This window comes from Manacus vitellinus, unplaced genomic scaffold (genome assembly GCF_001715985.3).
Source record: "Manacus vitellinus isolate BGI_N305 unplaced genomic scaffold, ASM171598v3 scaffold_16_pilon, whole genome shotgun sequence".
NCBI classification, from domain to species: Eukaryota; Metazoa; Chordata; class Aves; order Passeriformes; family Pipridae; genus Manacus; species Manacus vitellinus.
This window is the reverse complement of record NW_021939189.1, coordinates 10557882-10576665: the sequence shown is the minus strand read 5'-3', so window position 1 is coordinate 10576665 and position 18784 is coordinate 10557882. Positions and strand designations below refer to the sequence as shown.

At 42.5% G+C, this 18784-nt stretch overlaps 2 protein-coding genes across 3 annotated transcripts; one reads left to right on the top strand and one right to left on the bottom strand.

The window, feature by feature from the left end:
* Positions 1-89: 89 nt before the first annotated feature.
* On the bottom strand, positions 90-2731 carry LOC103759093 (nicotinamide riboside kinase 2). Its single transcript, XM_029958855.1, is given in 10 exon segments — positions 90-277; positions 387-478; positions 678-784; positions 1441-1512; positions 1669-1855; positions 1999-2044; positions 2446-2489; positions 2492-2538; positions 2690-2700; positions 2702-2731. Coding segments are annotated over 10 exon segments (627 nt in total). The 5' UTR covers positions 2717-2731; the 3' UTR covers positions 90-271.
* Positions 2732-5098: 2367 nt separating this feature from the next.
* Positions 5099-15828, top strand: LOC108638653 (CDC42 small effector protein 2-B-like). Of its 2 annotated transcripts, XR_001920268.2 has the most exons (5): positions 5099-5950; positions 7335-7548; positions 7961-8062; positions 8594-8779; positions 15606-15828. XR_001920268.2 is itself a non-coding variant. In XM_018069723.2 (4 exons), the coding sequence occupies exons 2-4, from the start codon at positions 7495-7497 to the stop codon at positions 8666-8668; spliced, it is 231 nt and encodes a 76-aa protein (XP_017925212.1). In that variant the 5' UTR covers positions 5099-5950; positions 7335-7494; the 3' UTR covers positions 8669-15577. The 2 variants fall into 2 exon arrangements, 1 of the variants encoding a protein (XP_017925212.1); XM_018069723.2 differs by lacking the exon at positions 15606-15828 and having other exon boundaries at positions 8594-15577.
* The last annotated feature ends 2956 nt before the right edge of the window (positions 15829-18784 follow it).

Sequence of the window (18784 nt, the reverse complement as noted above, 5' to 3'; positions counted from 1 at the left end):
GTAAGAACATCATGAAAAGAATTCCCAGGAGACTTGGAAAAGACTGAGATCATCTGAGATGACACACTAAACTGAAGCACAATTGAGGATCACAGACAAGGGGGAGGTGCTTTTTAATTATGGCCATGTAGAACTCAAGTTTTCAAGGGAAAGTTGAACAAATTTGAACTTAAGAGCTGAGTCTTCACAGAAGCTGGAACTTTAGTGGCAGTCAGGTAGACAGCATGGAGCAAACAGGAATCATCTTCAAACAAGAATCAGCAGCAGCAGCTTACTTCTAAACAGAAGATAGAAGTGAACATATTTCAAGTTACAGCTTCATGCATTTTCAACACAGGCTTTGAAAGAGTTGCCTTTGAATTGCAGTTATAAGCATGAACACCTACCTGGGTGTTAAGTAATTCTTCAATCTTATTCTGGATCTGCCCGTACACATCATTAAACAGCTCCTCCTTTGATTTTGTTCCATCCAAGTGCACTGAAAGTAAAGTAACAGAGCTATAACTGAATGTTTCTAAGCTTACCAGATCCTAATTTAAAAAGCATGCAGTTGACTGGTATGAGAGAAATACACTCCCTCACCTGCTTCATTCACCTCTTCTCATGCATCTAACCAGTATGTATAGAGCAGGTCTGAAAAGCAATCTCATGAAGTCCTTTTGTCATTAAAGACTTACCCACATCAACTCCAAGTTCTTCCATTATCTTCCTGTGCTTTACATACATAGGCCAAACGTGGCCATCAAACAGTCCAGGTGGATCTGGTACAGTGTAATTCCTTGAACTGTAAATTAAGGCATTGTTACTCAAAAGTATTGTAATTACAGTTCAAAGAAAAGACATTTTACTCAGTTTCTCTACACACTAGCCTGAGCCTGTTGTCTCCAATGTAGTTTCTGAGCTTATGGAAAGTCAGTATTTAGCAAGAGCTGCAAGCACAAAAATACCCAAGTAAGTTGGAATTTGATGGGCAGGTCCAAAGAGCTCAAGATGCAAAAAGAGTTCCCAAGACAGACTGATCTAAGCACTGATGAGTAAACTCTGAAAGCTATAGCAGAACTTTGGGTAAAACAGCCGTTTGCTTATTTGTCTTGAAATGTAACTTCAAGTTTAACACCTTCCATTTGCATTAAGAACACTGCATATGTACAACAGTACAGCCAAGTGTAAACCCCCACATAGTTCAAGATCTGGGAACTCTATCATTGGAAAACTAGCAAGGGAAAAGACTAGTGAAAGGTCTGTGCAGAAACTGAGCATTACAGACACAATAGCTTAGTATGAAGCTTTGGGTTGGTTTCCTGAAGGAAGCTACAGTCTTCTAATAAAACAGCTACATTAGCATTTATGCCTTCTTATCTAAAAGCTTCAAAGAAACAAAATCTTGAACAGAGTAAGATGTTACTGGGCTAACAAGGAAACTCAGAAAGACAAATTTACCTTCTTCTCCTTTTGCACTCTTCATATGGAATGGAAAGAAAGTACCGATGGTGGAATATGTCAATCAGTGGCCTGAAAGAGACATGTGGTTGGTTACAGTAGCAAAAAATGGAGAGGTAAAACTACATCCATTTACTGTACCTAGAGCAACCTTCAGACTTGTGACATCTAAACTAAGCAGTAGTACATAATGTAAAAGTCAAAATGTATGGATGCATATTTGATTACCTGTAGGTGTAAAGCAGGAAGCCTTCAACGATAAGAATGTGAATTGTTTCATCTCCTCCCTCCTTATCTGGCAAGATCTGGGCATCCAGTGTGTTGTTGATCCCATGAGAACGTTCAAACTTGACTGGGTTTTTTATCCAAGCATTTATGGTGCTCATCATGGCTTCCATATCTAATGCACTAATCACTAAGACAAAACAGACAACTATCATTAAGCAGTAATTAAATTAAATTATCTAGTAATATAGTCAGTACAAAACAGTGCCCATAAAGAATCAAAATACTCCAAGTTTTTGAGTTATGCTTTGAAATACGGTAAGAAAGGCTTACCATCATACTGTTTAAACCCATCTTCAACTTCTATTTCATCTTGGGGCTGAAACAGTAATAAGAAAAAAAAAACAAACCTACTTGGTCAGGAAAACTACCGAGAAGCTCAATACCCATTTCAAAGCAAAATTCAAGACTCAAACCCTGAAGCTACCAAAAAGAGGCTCTTCACCCTCCACCAGGTTCCTTTGCATGCAGATAAAAACCAACAGTACGAGGCTCAGATAAAGCCGCTCGCTTCTCTATCTTCCCAGCGACACGAGCACACCGTGCAGCCCTCCATGGGGACGGAAAATCACCCGGCCACGCTGGAGCGCTTATCCGCCGGGCGCACGGGCCCAGCCAGGCTCTGCAGAGGCGGCGCAGGGCGGGCACCGCGCCAGCAGCGCGGGCGGAAGCCCGCGGGGGTCACCCCGCGCCCTCCCGCGGCCGGCAGGGCCCGCTCACCTTGAAGAAGTCGTCCTGGTGCACCACGCTGCAGTTGGGCAGGGCCGCATCAGCTGCCGCCGCGTCAGGGTGGTCTTGCCGCCGTTCGTGACCCTGCGGCGAGAGCGCGGCCGTTCGGGGGAGCGCCACGTGGGGACCGGGTAACCCACACACCCCCGGCACTGCGGCACCGAGAGCGCCGGCAGAAGGGACCCGCCGCCCGCACGCCCCCCGAGCCACCCCCGGCCCGGCCCCGGCTCTCAACCCGCCGATGCCGAATGATGATGTTCATGGCTGTCCCGCGGCCGCCCGGCCCGACTCCTACCGCCTGTCCTGAGGGGCTGGGAAGGGGGGGGACCCGGTGTCTCCGGTACCGGCCGCCTACGTGCCTGAGCCGGGACCCGGGCAGGGGGAGGAAGGGGCCGGGAGAAAAGGAGAAGGTGGAGAGGGGAGAGGCCAAACGTCAACTGCGGTCCGCGCCATGGTGGCTCTGAGCAGCAGCAAGGCCGGTCCGCGCCGCGCCCGCGCGCTCCGCAAAGAGGTGGCTCCTCCGCGCGCGCGCCTTCCCCTCGCGCCCCGCCGCGCCCATTGGGCGGCCACCGCCTCCCCGCCAATGCGGAGCGCCGGCGGCGCGGCGCCTCGCGGTGATTGGCTGCGGCGCTCTCAAGTCAGGCCGGGCGGTGTTACAAGCGCGGCCGCTGGGGGCGCTCGTTGGGCGCCGCCGGGTACGGACGGGCGCGCCGAATGGCGGGGTCGTGCGCCTCCGCGTGGCTCCGGGGCGCAGTGCGGAGAAGAAGCTGCAGCAGTGCCGGGCGCTCGGCCGGGCCCCTCCGCCGTGTGCTGCCGGTGGCCCGCTCCGGACACCGCCTGGCTCTCGGCACTGAGGAGCTGCGCTGGGGCCAGGCGGCGGCTGGGCCGGGGCCGAGGCCTGGGCCGGCCATAACTCCCCGTGAGGGCGGCGGGGCGGGAGGCCGCGCACGCGGTGCGCAGGGCGCCCCCTGGCGGAGCGCGCGGCCCAGCGTGTGTGAAGGTCACGGCGTGTCCTCGCGCCGGGCCGTGAGGGGGCTGCGGGAGCCGGGGAGGACCGACCGGGAACGGCCCCGAGCAGCCCCTGCTTCCCCGGCTGCCCTCACACGCTGTTCCTTGGCGGCTGTGGGAGTCCCTCGGCAGCGGCTGGGGGGACTCCTCCAAACGGCTGTGCCTGAGGGACTTCACCTTTTCTTTCTTTTATCCTTTTATAAAGAAGGGAAACTTATCGTCACAGCTTTCTTTTTCTTTCTTTTTTTTCATTTTTTTTCTGGTAATTTAATCTGAATTTATTTTTAGTAACATTAAATTCCCTAAGTTAGAAACCAGTAACTCAGTTCGCCATGTTTACAATGCCAGTGGTTGGTGTCCTGCCAACCATTTTCTTGCTTCTCATCCTTTTGTGATTTTTGCTAATTTTCTTCTGGTAAGACCACAGGCAAATCTCAGTTGATTTCTTTCACAGTTATTTTTAACTTCCAAAGGGAACACAAAATTTGGCCTCTTGACTTTTCTTCTTTTTTGAGGAGGAATAGACATTTAGTTGAAAATATTTTTTTTTCATGTTGTGATTAAGGTTATTTAGCTCATTTTCACTGTGAAATAGAAGAACTGCCTTTGTGGTTTGGGGTATTTTTTGTGATGGTTTTGTTTGTTTGTTTTTGGGGAGGTTGTTGTTATTTTTTAAATATATGCACTTTGAATATATGGCTTTGAAAAGGAGGAGCTCCTCACGGACTACGCCCAAATTCCTCAGGTTAAAAGCACCAACACACCTAGACTAATGAAGGTCTCAGGTGAAACCCTATTCTCAGCTTCCTAAAGCTCCAGGATGGCAGAAGACCAAGAGATACATTCATGCTACATAATAGCATTATTATGTAGTGAAGGCTGCAGCCCAAACTTAGTTTGGAATCTGTACATACTCTGGTAAAATCGGGATGTTACTTGCAAGCCGTTAAACTCACTCTACTTCAGGATTTTAGCTGTTTGGCTCCAAAGTTCTTCCAAAGTCTTGGTCATTTATTGTCTTGTACTCCTCACCTTTCACCAAGCAAGATGCACTCTTCAAGTTTCATGCTCAAAACCAGTATTTGAAATACAAATGCTGATTTTTTGCCACACCTTGCCATTCAAATGTATAAACATACAATTGTTGGAGGATTTTAACAGATATCAAATGAGCAAAGGATAATGGACAAATTAGAAGCACAGAGGTAATTAGGCTGAAATATGCTTCTCACATCAACTCAGTACTGATAGAGCTGGAATGAAAATGGCAACTGGCCTCAGTTAATCACAGTTTAACATGAATTGGGGCAGGGTGATGGCAGCCTGTGCCTGATGTGTGATAATATACATGAACTGTACCCTCATTGTCCTTCACTAACAGCTCCAGCCAAGAATTTTACATTATCAGACTTTGAGTCTAAAGTTGGGAAGAATAAACACGTTTAGTGTTGTTAATTATCAGGATCACTGTGCACCTCTCATGTCTGTGCAAAGAGGATTCTTTTGTTTTGATTCGGGCAAATATTTTCCGTTGATACTTTGTAAGTAAAACAGAAGAGTATTTTGAATACTTTTTAATACACAGCAATGGTACAACAAATTGAGTGTTATGCTCAGGAAAGTAAATCTGAGCCTTCATAAAGCTCCTTGGGCACTTTAAGGCTCCGGGCTCCAGAAGGGCCGTGCATCCTGCCATCGGATCCAGCATCCGTGTCTGCGCGTGCTAGCCATTTCCCAGGCCCTTTGTCCCCTCTGCTCGATGATACTGCTGCCATGGTGAAAAACAGAGGGAAAGAACAACAGGATATTGTCCCATTCTACTCTGCGTGCCAACTGTGACAAAATGTTGTTTTCTCCTCGATTTGGGGATCCTTGTTGGGGATTCTTGTTGGCTTTTACTAGTCCTGAGTGAGCCTGGAGACACTGAGGTGTTTTTTTAAAATTCTCCCAGTTAGTGTGGAGACCTTGAGTCTCCGGGAGCAAGGTGGTGTCCCATGCACTGGCGCGAACACCGCCGTCCTGGGGGATGATTCTCTGACTCACGTAGCGGAAAAGAAGCGTCGTGGTGTAAAACACAACAGGAAGACGCTGAGCACGCCGTGTGCCGGGGGACACCTGCAGAGCTGCCGCAGGGGTGGAAGTGAGCCACGGGCTGCAGGGGGAGTGCTGAGAAAACTGCACGGCTGCACAAATCTGACGCCAAACCAGGGCGCTATTTTTGGTCTCCGCTCTGCTGTTCTGACACCTGTGGGCTCGCGTGAAGCGCGCAGCTCGCTCGGGCAGCACCTCCTCCCGGAGCCCAGGAACCGCCGCAGGGCACGGGATCGCAGCGCAGCGCTCCTGCTTGGCCAGCGGGACTAATTATAGCCCGGGAATATGAACTGTGAACGTGCTGGAGTTGCCGAGACGGGAGCTGGCTGTGTGCCAGCGCTCGAATGAGGACACTCCATCCCGGCAGGACTGCCTGGGAGCTGCAGGAAACCCCGAGGTATGAGCGAGCCCCCCGGAGGGAGATGGACACATGGGGGGTAGGGCGGGAGGATGAGAGGCGTTCAGCCCTTGCTGTGGGATGGGGATGCTGTCATCTCAGTCAGTCTGCTCTCGAAATAGGTTATCACTGCAGAGGGACACACTTTGTGATTTTTAAGAAAATCTGCATGTGAAGTGATAGCAAAAGCTTCGGCTTCTGCATGTTCTTACGGTAGTGTGGGCCACTGTCCCTTCTAGTGGTGATAAAGACCATTGTGAGAGGATGAGAAGAGGTTAAAAATTTATCCACCCAGGATAAAATTAAATAATATATGACATGTTCTGCAATAATGTATCATATGGACTACCTAAGGCAAAGGGACAGACATAACAAATGTTTTGAAAGATAAATGGCAGAAATTTAAGAAATCTGCTTGAAGTGTGAGGAGTGAGGAAGTGTAAGAAAACCACAAAGGTGAAAGAAATAGATGTGCTAATTACATAATTGTGGGACTACATAAGAAATGCCTGTGAAGGGGGAAGCTTATGCTGTTTGGTTGTGAGAGCTTTAGTGGGCGTCCAGAAAGATTGAATTGCTGAAGCTGTAACTTCTGTTAAACTGTAAGCTTGAACAAATAAAATCTTCTTTATAAATGAACAGGTTGTAATATTGTTTTAATGAACAAGTAGATATGAAAGGCTACTCCATAGCCCTAGGTTTGATTCGAAGGAAGATATGTTAAAAAAAAAGTCAGTGACTACTAAAAGTTGGGCTGTGTCCTGGCTGCAGGGCACTTAGAGTCAGTGAGCCTCCTGGCTGGGTCTCCAGTTCAGGAGTGCCATGCTAATAGTTTTGTGTATTCTGGGAAGCTCCAGGCTCTGATGAATGATTTCTCTTGCTGGTATACAAGGCTTTTCTTTTCTCTTTTAAGGGCTATTTGGAGTTATACAAGGTTCTTTGCTTTAAGCTTTTCTGTGTCTAAGAAGAGTAACCATATCAGATGTAAAGCCCAAACTTTCTTTTGCACCAGTTTGTAAATGTTAAGTGGTCAATCTGTTGTGGTTCAAAGTTAGTTTCTTTCGAAATAGTAAATAATTCATAAGTATTGGCTAACTCTGCTTACAGACAGATTATAGACTGTTAAACAAGGCCTCACTTAATTTTAGCATTGTTTTTATTATATTTCTGTAAAGAACTTATGTTACTGTCTGTGATTAAATGCACAGAGTTCTTACCCCTGATTTCTGACATGGACATGATTTTAAATTGATGCTACTCTTTTTTCCTGGTGTGTTTAAGAATGTAACAGTCTTGCTTTAGTCTTATGAATTGCCTGTTTCTCAATAACTCTTACAAAACTTTGATATATTCAGTGTAAACTTAAATAATAATCTCTTTACAGGTATACTGATCAGATGCATTCTGTGATCTTTACCAGTGAACCTGCACAAGCAATTCCTTTCTAAGCTCACTCAAGGAACTGCATCTTGGTCCTTGTACTCCTCAAACTCCCAGAGAAATAATTTCACTTAACAAGACCTTGTTACCTACTGAGAAATATAATGACTGAATTCCTGGTTTGTTTTAACTGGTGCAATGGTGAACAGCCCCAGCCGGTAGGTAGATGCACAACTGCCACCTTTGTCATATTTGAAATTTTTTCTTTCAGTTACAGAGAAAACACTTTCATTGTCCTGTTGTTTTGATTAATTTGGGCAAAGTAATGCAAAGGCCAAAACCAGTCCATTTGAACTACGTGTGCTTTGCCAGAAACTTGGACCGTATGACTGCAGCTCTCAGACCCTGACTTTCCAACATTAAATTAAGTTTTTGCTAAAATGTAATTAGCAGCAATAAAAGTGACTTTGATCTTGTCTTATAGCAAACAGTCTGAAACTTCAGCCTGGTTGCTGTGAGGTTTAATTAGGGGTCAGTGCTGGCTATCTATTTTTATCTCAGCTGCTTGTTTCTATCTGAAAGCTGCTCATGTTTTCTGAACAGAGACCTAAGATATCTTCCTTTTTGTAGAAGAGGCGTCGGAGACTGGACCGGAATATGATCGGAGAGCCAATGAATTTTGTACACACCGCACATGTTGGGGCAGGAGAGATGAGCAGTGACTACACATCAGTAAGTGTGCACCTCTTGGGTAAGCAGACACCTCCACTCAGTAACCTGTAGAGCAGGCAGCTAATAAAATATTTGATAATTGTAAGACAGAGAAAAACCTGACTTTTTTTTTTAACCAATAGAAGAGCATCAGAACAGAACTGTCTTTTGGTTTGTAAACATGAGATACTGTGGGAGATACACTCAGGAAGTGCCCATTTCCTCAGTATCTTTACATATGATGAGAACCTTTTGGATATGGATTCTGTGGATGCACTTGATACTGGGAGCAGATAACACATCACCTTGAAGTCAAAGCTGTGCCAGGGTGAGGGATGTAAGAATAAGTGGATTTTGTATAGCAAAACACATCTCATACACTGACTTGAAAGAGTATTTAATTATCCTGGGTTTAGTTGTTATTTTTCCCTACTACGGTTGGAATAGCACTGTAAACACATGGCCCACCTGTCTTTTCAATTTGATGCTTTTAATAATTGCTCTGGAAACCAGAATTTATAAGATGCATGTTCTAATAAACTTTTTTTCTAGGCTGTATCAATTCAGGACCACATGAAGTCTAAAGGTGGCTACACAAATGGCACTTCTGCAACTGTTGAGATGTAGGAAACTGAGAGAAGGCTGAAATCTGCTCTATGAGGACCCCCTGGACTGTGCTTTCATATTCTCTAAAACCTCTTTATTATGGAGTAGGGAGAGTACTTGAATTACAAATAGGTCAGTACAAGCTTTGGTGTTCTTTGCACAATAACTTCTGAAGGGGTTATTGTAAATGATCCTTAAAATGGTCTTTTGTAGTAGTGTTTGTAGTGGCAACTGTGATTTGTCACTGTGGATGAATTCCTAGCTCTGTCCCAAAAACCTCACAAAGTTGTCTTGTAGGATGGAATTTGAAGTCAGTATGTATTTTTTGGGATTTTGGTCTCTGTCTTTTTCTCCCCTCATGAAATGCAGATTGATTTAATTGGAAGGTATTGCATGTTTTCACTTCTAACATAGGCTAAATTGAGAGCCAAGTATGGTCTTGTAATTTTCATAAAACTTTGGACCTGTTTTTTAGATGTTTTACAACCTAAGGCATAACTCTTTGGTATTTTTAATGTCTTTTGATGGTGAACAAACTAATGTAATATAGTTAGCTGAGTCTGCAAAACACAGTGAAACTTCTGCCTTGCTGTGATAACACTTTTGTAACTAAAAATGGAGGTTTTGCAAACAGAAGGACTCTCAAATGAGACTTAGAACAACAGATGTGTCTCAGTGACTGGGCTGCCTCCCATCCACACACACACTGGTGTGACTGGCAGGTATTACTGCAACACAGCTGATGGCACCTGCCAGTTAACTTCAAGTGGTGCTGAAATATACTCATAACTGTGTGTTAATTTTGCATGATTACCATTGAATCTTAAACTAAACTTATATAAGATCACTCTCTTTGTTACCCATCTCTAACAATAACCATACAGGACTTCAAGGGATATCTTGCTGATGTTTCTGGCTCTTTAACTGAATGACTTTGTTTCAGAATTTTTTCTTGCTTGTGGTTTAAGTGATACAACCATGTGAAGTACACACTCTCAAAGAATATTGTGAAAAGTTGCAGGGGAATAGTAAATGGAAACAGTGTCTTGCAGAGTTCCAGCACTTCCTAAATATTTAAAGAAATAGACATAAATATTTAGACATACTGAAATTACAGTTTATTACTGAGTTCCTATTGATCTTTCTATTAAATGATAGGACAAAACTCTTGAAGTGAAGCAAGGTTTTCCTTTTATCCAATCACTGACGACTGTTCCCCAGCTCAAAATTTTTATGACTACCAGTGTAGAAACTCAGGACATCCTCTTGCTAGCAGGGGATTAACTAAACACAAGTATTTCAATTGCTGCCATGTCAGCACCAGGTATGCTGGAAGTCAGTGAAGTTCTTTCCTTGCACTAGGCAGAATATCAGTTATGAACTTCTTTCCATTTAAAAGAATATCTAGCTGGCAAATCTTTTAACTTCTTTGCTTCTGTTTGTAGTTGGTGATACTTCTTAAATCTAGATTGCAGGCTTTGCTGAATTGTTAGGCTGCCTTTCTGAGTACAGTAGGGAACTCAAAACATGAAAGGTAGCTCTGTGTTCCTGTACGAGTTCAAAAAATAACTTCCCCTCCCCCATTTCATCTTTAAGGGCCAAAGAGGAAGGGGGAGTATCACTTTCTATAACAGTCAACAGCTGATCATAACATTCTGTAATCACATGACAGAAATCTAATATCTGTGTCTTGCTAGATCTTCACTCTTGAATCAAAATGCACGTCAGATTTTAATATATTTTTAAATTAGCATAGTTAGCTGCACATTTAGCTTTTGAAAGTCTTTCATATTACTGTCTTCTAACTTCAGGTATATTCCAACCACCTAGTTAAGACAGAGTTTAAAGAAGATAAATCCTGCATACTGTTGAGGAAACATAAAGTGTCCAAGCTGTTACAAAAAATAGATTCCAATTCACCTGCTATTATATTGAGTTCATGTATTCAATTATTCAATCACCTGTCCAGAAAAATTGTGGTAGGGCAGATGTCATGAAGAAAATGGGTTGTAAGAAAACAAATTGAGCAGGAGTTACAGTTTCCCAAAGACCCATTTGGTAGGTTTAAGATTAGTGGTGTGACTAGAAATAAAGGAGTTGGTCATCATGTCAGTTCTTGTCTCTAAAAGTAAATCAACTGAGAATTTATTATTAAACTCTTATTTAGAGAAAACCCCTAATTTTCATCATGCAAACCAAGTAGCACTATCTGATGTAAAACTAACTTTTTTTCCTCAGAGTATAGAGTATTATATAGGTCCATAATAAAGTATCACATAATTAAAATGAAATTATTTGTTATTGCATTAAGAGTGCCGTTATTTTTAAAAATCTAGACAAACATAAACACATGTCTTGGGATTTAGGTATTTTCTTGCTCTATATTTAGAAACCTTACGTAGCTGTAATCTGTCATGTAACTCAGTATAAGTCTATCTCAGTTGTAACAAATATGTTGAATTGGGCACTTGAACTCTTTTCATACTGTGGAAAATCTTGATATTTTCTCTGCACTGAAAACCTGTTGGTTAAGTGGAGGGATCAGCGTGGCTTGAACTTTCACTGCACGGAATCAAACTTCTCCACTAGAGAGCACAGTTTTACATCAAGTCTTCTCTGCTCTATGCAAGCTTTCATTCCATCGTGATGTTTGGTGGTTTGTTTGGTGTGTTTTGAATTGACTGGAAGAAAATACAGAAATAATACCAATTGATCATATTTTTTACTACACTGTAGGCTGTGAAGACCTTTTGCCAAGACAATCAAGTACCATTACTACTCTAACTTGGTGGCATTTTATGGTTTCTTTTTGTAGTCAGAAGTAAAATAACTTGCAAGCAGAGCAGGATCAGGTGTTTTATATGTAATCTGTCAGAGCCTCACCACTGTTTGCTTCTTTAAAAAACAAAAAGTCATGGGAGGGGGAGTTACTTCCAATACTGCCTGTCTTATCCCTTGATGTCCCTGCTAGACTTTACTGACTGTCCCATAATGCTGAATAAACCTGTGGTCAGTATGTAGAAAAGGTATTTGGCTTTTTCACAACCTAATGTGTCTAATGTTTCCTGTAGAGCAGCTCTATAACAATTATGTGGCGTCATGCTATGTTCAAGTTAGCCTGTGATATAACTTGTAACCCAGGCATGCAGTGCTATTCCTTTGTATGCTCTTGCCATATTGGACCATCAGGTGCTTCTGTAGCTTCCACTCTGTACTGACAAAAAACGTTGAGAGATGAATAAATACCCTTAACCTTACTATGCCAGCAAGAATAAGCACAATTCAACAATGTTAATTTTCGTGTTCATGAAATTCACTATATATTACTAAATGCAGTAACACTGAAAAAAATAATCAGATCTGTCAATGAAAGGCTGCTCCTGACTATGGTCAGATTTACTTTGCTATCAGCAATGTGACACTGCCATAAAAACCCAACAGCTGAAGATAAGAATGATCTTGTCTGCCTTTCATAATTACTGTGGAACTACAGGAAGACAACAGTGCTGTTTTATAGCTGTTTTAACCCCACTGCAGATATCCTGTGGTGAGTGTGTTCCTGTAAGGCTTCCAGATACTTTGTGGTTCTGCAAACTTGTACAGTCAAGAATCTCAGGCAGTTTTTTCACTGTGTTAGGAAATCACTGAGATGAAGTTAGGCAGTTGGGGAATATGAGGTAGAAGCCAGATCCTCCTTCCTAGTGATTCTGTCTTCTGTTCTCAGGAGAACAAACTCTTCAGTGGGACAGATTACTGAGACTGCTTCCTAACTCTGGTTTAGTAGATTATGCTTCTAGTTTATGGCTCCTGGAGGTAGACTTTGAATTCTAAAATCTGTAAGGCAGGTGAATCATGCACTAAGGGCTAATGTCAAAGATGTGGAGTTCTGAAATAAAAAAAATCTGGTTCATTAGATTGCAGATTGGGTTTAGGGCAGAAAATGCAGACAAGCCATAAATAGAAAGTTTTTCTAAAACCAAGGCTGCTTGGAATAAAACTTTCTCATTTATTTATTTTTAAAAAGCTGAGACTTGCATTTTTAGCTCCTTGCCATTGTAGTACCACTCTTACTATGTGCCTTTCAGTTTTAATGCAGGGACTGAATTGACAGAGTTTAACCCCAAGTAGCAATTAATGCTTGAAATTCAAAATTTTAGCTGCATACCTCTACAGCTGAAGTCCTGTGTGCCTGAGGATGCTGTGAGTGGTTGGTGCTTGGACTTCTGCAGACAAACTGTCCTTTCTTCATTCATGGTAATTTGTCTGGCACACAAGGCCCAAGGTACTTACATGAGTAGTTTTCCTGATGATATTTATGTGATTACAGTGTATATGTAAAAGGTTTCTAGTCCTGTACAGAACAGGTCCTTCCTAGGAACTGGCCTGTTGGACAGCTTCTCCCTCAACAGAGCCTTAAGCTGTGGAGTTACTTCACCTTGTCACACACAGAGCTCTGAGCTCTACTTTGCTGTGTGAAAGCATAAAGTCCCCTTGTTATGGCTTAATTCTTTGCACCCCAGGGAAGGTGTTGGAGAGGCCAACAGGTACATCAGGAACTATAGAAACAATGAGGTGTAGAAGTGAGGGAGGCTTATCCCTGGAGAGGCACTGTGGTACACAGTGATGAGGAAGGGGCAGGGAGCAGAACATGTGCATGTTGACATTTGTTATCTGCAATGCACAAGACAGCTTTGTTGATATCAATTGGAAAATACCTGTAATATGTGCATAATTGGTATATGGAGGAAACTGGGCACTTAATGCATGACTAAGCTGGGACTTTGAGACACAGATTGCCAATACCACTTTAATGAATGATAGTATCCTCTTCCTGCAGTGACTTACAAAGCTGTTTACAGAAAGTAGCTCTGGTTTCAGCTGTTACACACTGATGTCACATATATGTTTGGGAGACAAGATGACCTTTTCTTTTCTTTTTTTTTTTTTCTTTTTCTTTCTGCTGTGTGTGAGGTTGCAGATATTCTAAACGCTGAGGTCTGCTGCACCCAACAGAGAACAAGCCAAATAAATTTAGTGAATGCAAAATAGCAGGAGTAAAAGGGTATTTGCCTTTGGTCCACTGTGCTGCCAAAGCTTCAGGGAAACTAACTAGATCCATCTGATATTCAGATTCCAGGACTTGGAAGGATAGGGACAAATTGGAGTGGAAGGTCATGAAGACTTCTTGTGCCTGAGGAAGTCTGGGTAATAGTCTCCTGGACCCTCTGCAGGCTGAGATGTCAAGAGGCCACCATGGCTACACCAGATTTCCATTAGTGCCTTTTCTCCTGAAGCTGTGTAGAGAATGGAAAGACAAAAGAACACAGGGAAAGCACTTTGAGGAGGCAGGGATATTACTAGTACGTGTTTTCCTGTGCCAAAAAAGCTCCCAACTTGATGTACTTGATGCTGAGGCTGCTGACTTTACCTGGGAACTTAGAGATGTGCAAGCATTGTAACACAATCCTGTGCCCTTTCAGGGAGAGTGGGGTGTGCAGGGAACCATGGCATGGTCTGCTTTGGCCTCTGCACTGCCTAAACCCAGCTTATCAAGGTTTGCAGTAAGGCTACTGAACATCTTGTGGTTGTCACTTGTTCCATACATCCTGTTTCTGTGCATCCCATTAGCATGACCAAAATCCTAAAATGATACCCAAAACCTTAGTTTGAAGAGAAGTTCTCTTAATCTAGTTTTAATCTCATTTAGAAGACAGTAGTAACAGCTGGACAAGAACAACAACTTTGACGTGTCTGTTGAGACCTCTACAATAAATTAGTCATGAAATCAAGGCCACTTGAAACTACTTTACCTTTTAAATTTTGTGTTGTTATTAAAACAATGTAAAAGGGAAGAATATTCTAAACAAATTTTAAGTTTCCTCTGATATTTGCATATGAATCCAAACTGAACAAAACCAAGGTTATTATTACTAAGGGCCCACCCTAATTCAGGGGTGAAAAAAAAGAGAGTGAATTATGTCTTTTAGTGTTTTAATATACATTTTAATATATATGTATATATTTAGACCTTCATCTTAAGTAATGTGTAAGGAAATAAGCCATTCTTTTAAACTGAAATTAGTATGATTGCTCTGGCTTACTGAAAGTTAAAAAAAAAAGGACTTAAAATCTACAATTAAACTACTGAGAGAGAATCTGATGTGCTTTTAAAGCTGACATTAGCCTGTACAAGTGGATGACTAATTAATTTCATATTTCTTCATCAAAGAGTTAGAAAAAGTGTTTGGTTACAGGATTTTTATTTTATATATAGTAGTGTATTTACATGTATCTGATCTTGCTGGTGCTTAAGAAATACATGTACATTTTACATAACTTACCTGAGCTGAGTCTAAAGGTGAATGAAGACTATCCTGATAACCAGTAATTAGCGAGCTCTCTGAAATTAAGGATTTGTAGATCTGACAAAATGACGGCACTTATTCTAGACATAAATCTATTTTTTAAAAATTGATCTAATATATGTAATTTGAAAGTCCAGACTCAACATGAGCTGGGGCTGCATATTAATGGTGAAAGAAATATGCTTTTAAATGCAGTTACCCACATTTACCCTTGCAGTCTCTACCACAGGGAATATTAAAACTTGACTCAATACCTTTGAGGGTGTGATACAAACTCAAAAATATAATTCAAAAATAAGGTTTGCAGCCCTTCATTAATGCATGCTAATGTGTCCTTGCTGCATAATGGTGTATGAGTAAGGCTTTCACTAGTGTCTCTCAACTACTTTAAACATCACCTTGAAAATGCATTAAATTAGTTGTTCTCTCTGCTGCATAATACTCAGTGAACTAGGGTATGTCTTGCTTGCATAGATTAATACTTACTGGTGTTCAGATAAGGCTGTTAGTCCATGGGGAAAAGTTGCTACATGTGCTTGTATTAATAAATAGTTCTTAAACACTGTCTGTGCTCTGGTTCATTCTCTTGCCAGGAGATACAGGTCCCATCAGGCGGCTGCACATGTCCCTGGGCTTGCCATGTGTGCCTGTCTCACAGAGACAGCAGGTTCCAGCAACAATGTTTCCTGTGCCCTTTTAATCAAGAGGTTTCACAGTGTTATTTTGCTGTTTCCAGGCTCCAGCCAAAAAGCTGTGAAAGTATGAAGCACTGAAAAGAGTTTATAGGATGGAGTAAAATATTCTTTGGTTAAGCCACTTCCTTTTCCTTGTCACCTGTTTTATTCTGTCCTATTTCTCTAGTGCCTACTAATTTTCTTAAAAATATACTCAGTATTTGGGACAATGTTCTCTTTTAGTTACAAATTCCTTCATCCCTTTGAAGCTTCTTGATTAATGCACCCAAAATCCCTTCTGTCTGATTTTTGTATGACATAACTGTTTGGTGAGCAGAGTTTAGTCACTTTTGCAGTTCTAGTCCTGCAAAAATGATGCAATGTTTTCTCTTAAAAACCTAATGCTGATAGCCACCCTCCCAAATGTGCCTACCTGAGAAGGCAACTGTTTATGGCATTTTATGCAAATTAACAGAATTAGACAGTAATTCAAAGTTAAGCTATTGGAAGAGCTAATTTCATTGCATAGGGAATAAGTTTACTCAAAAGCCAAAAGGCTGATAAACATGAAAAACACTAAAGTAGCACTTAATGCAATATGGGAGTTAGGAGAACAGCCCTGGATAGAAGAAATAGAAGATATCTTGGATTTCTTTCCTTGTGAGTGAAATCATTAGTGTTTAGAAGTGTAAGTGCTGGAAAACAGCAGAGGGAAGGAAAGGATAATTTCATTATGTCTGTGAAAAGGATTTCAATATATGTGTATTATTCAAGCAGTTTACTTTCTGTGCTAATTGTTATTTAGACTCAGTTTCCACTTTCTAACTAATGTGCTCAAAGCTTACATTAAACATTTCCGTTCCTTAGCACTTTAGGAATGTCTGAGTTGAGTTACAGATTTTATTCCAAGTTGATATTTTGGTTGGGAAAGGGATTTTTCTGAAAGTGGTGTTGCTCTTCTCTCTGATGGGAAGAATTATGGTGGTATAGAAGGATAGAATTCTTTTTAGTATCTTACATTGATCATGGGTAGAGGCTGTATTGTTCATTCCAAGTAATAAACTTCAGCTTTAAAACTGGAGGGAAAAAAAAAAAAGAGGATCCTTTAGGCTTTGAAGCCATTCTTCAAGGTCTGAGTCTTTAGAGCCTGGGTTTCTTCTGCTTGGCATTGGAAATAACATATATGAACAAAATCTAGTTTTTCTCATAGTGTTGAAATTTGAGACTACATCATGTTTTTAGTTGTGGTTACACACTAAAGCTAATGGTAAAAATTAGAGACTACTGAAGTTGCCAATAAAGATAACTTAGGAAGTTTTCCCTGATACCCTAAACGTGGGCTCTTCAGTGCAGGTATTTCTAACCCACACAGTCCCACTGGACTGCAGGATGTGTGTTTAGTGTAAGAGATGTTTTCACAATACCTTTAAATATGCATCAAGGCAGAGGACATCAAACCGAACATACACTTTTTGAGAGGGAAATTCTCTTTTATTTAGAGGAAATTGTATTCCTATTTCTCCTTGGCCCATTTTTTTTCCCAGCTGCAGACAGAATAAAAGCTGCTGTGCTTTCCTGGGAAACACAGGGAGAGGGATTAGGATGTGGTAGGACAGGACATGCCACCATGGAATGTGCTCCTGTGAGCAGCTACGCACTCACAATTCAAATTAAACACTTCTTCCATGCCTGAAATACACTGTCATGTATATACCCTTAGCTCATTTCAGATCACAGAATTGGCAGATTTATTGAAGTAATCAGTATTCATCTGTCTTCCAGATCTTGTTAGACTCAGAAGAAGAGACAGTAGTCAGGATAAAGTGTCATGGTTACTCTGACAACAGCACTAAAATAGAAACACACAGATGGACAATGTGCTAGCCTGTTTGGATTTTTTTTTTAAAATACCAATTCTGCATAGAATATGAATTATTAGCTGTGTCACAGTGTTCCATTATCTTTCACTGTTTACGCACAATAAATTGTTAGACACACTTTTGCAGCCCAGCAATTCTATAAGATGCATAAGCTTGTTCTGTTGCTGATCTAATGATGAATTGCAGACTGTCACTGAGGGAAAAACAAAAGCTTGTCTGTTACCATAAAAATATCAGTATTGATCAAAACACTCCTTATGTACAGGTATGTAAAAGTTACTCAGATTTTTACAGCAACAGAGGAGCTTCCTGAAAAGTTGCCATAATGCAGTGGATAATGTTCTCTGTAGCTGTTTTACGTGGCTTTGTCCTTATATTCACGCATAGGGAAAACCATGCGTGAAGGAATCTCCTTCCTCAGTAGTAATAACTAATAACCACTTAGTTTGTGAGCAGCTCAAAGCAAGCTGGCTACCCACTCAAGGCTCTGATTGACTGATGCTGGACTGCAGCTCCACTCTCATCCTCTTGCCTCTCCCTTTCCCTCACTCCTCCCCTGTCTGGCTCATGGCCACATCCCCTTCTATCTACAACAATCCTTCTTATCTTCAGCCCTTCCCTTTCCCTGTGCACGCTGGCCCTGAGGCAGACCCGGCCCTTTGGGAAGGGGCAGGAGGGGACCGCGAACCAGCGCTGGAAAACCTCCAGCGAAATAAAAAAATGTTGCACAACTTCCTTTGCCGGTAAATCACGGAGCTGTTTCACCCCATCTCCTTCCCGCAAGTCGTTGCTGGCTCTTACATGTGATGCATCACAGCCCTTTTAATGCTCTCGAAACCTGGAAGACATCTCTGAACCCTCGGCCTTTCGTCAGAGGTCACACTTCGTTGTTCCTTGTACTCGTTTCTCTCACACAGGACATCCCGCTCTCCTCCCCACGCCTCTCCCCCACGGCTTTGTGTGTGCGCTGGACCGGGGCGAAACACCCGGAGCGCTTTGTCTGGGGAGACGTGAGGCCAGCCAGGCCGTTCCCTCTCACTCGTAACGGCCCTGACGGGCCCCAGGGCCCCTGTCAGTGCCCAAACCCCGCTCACCTGCAGCTGCAGGGCGGGACCCGGACTCGCCGAGAGCCGCCAGCAAAAGGAGCGGCACAGGCGGCGGGGACGCGCAGCCCCAGCGGCCAGCCCCAGCGCCGCCCCCGCCCCGCCGGACGCCGCC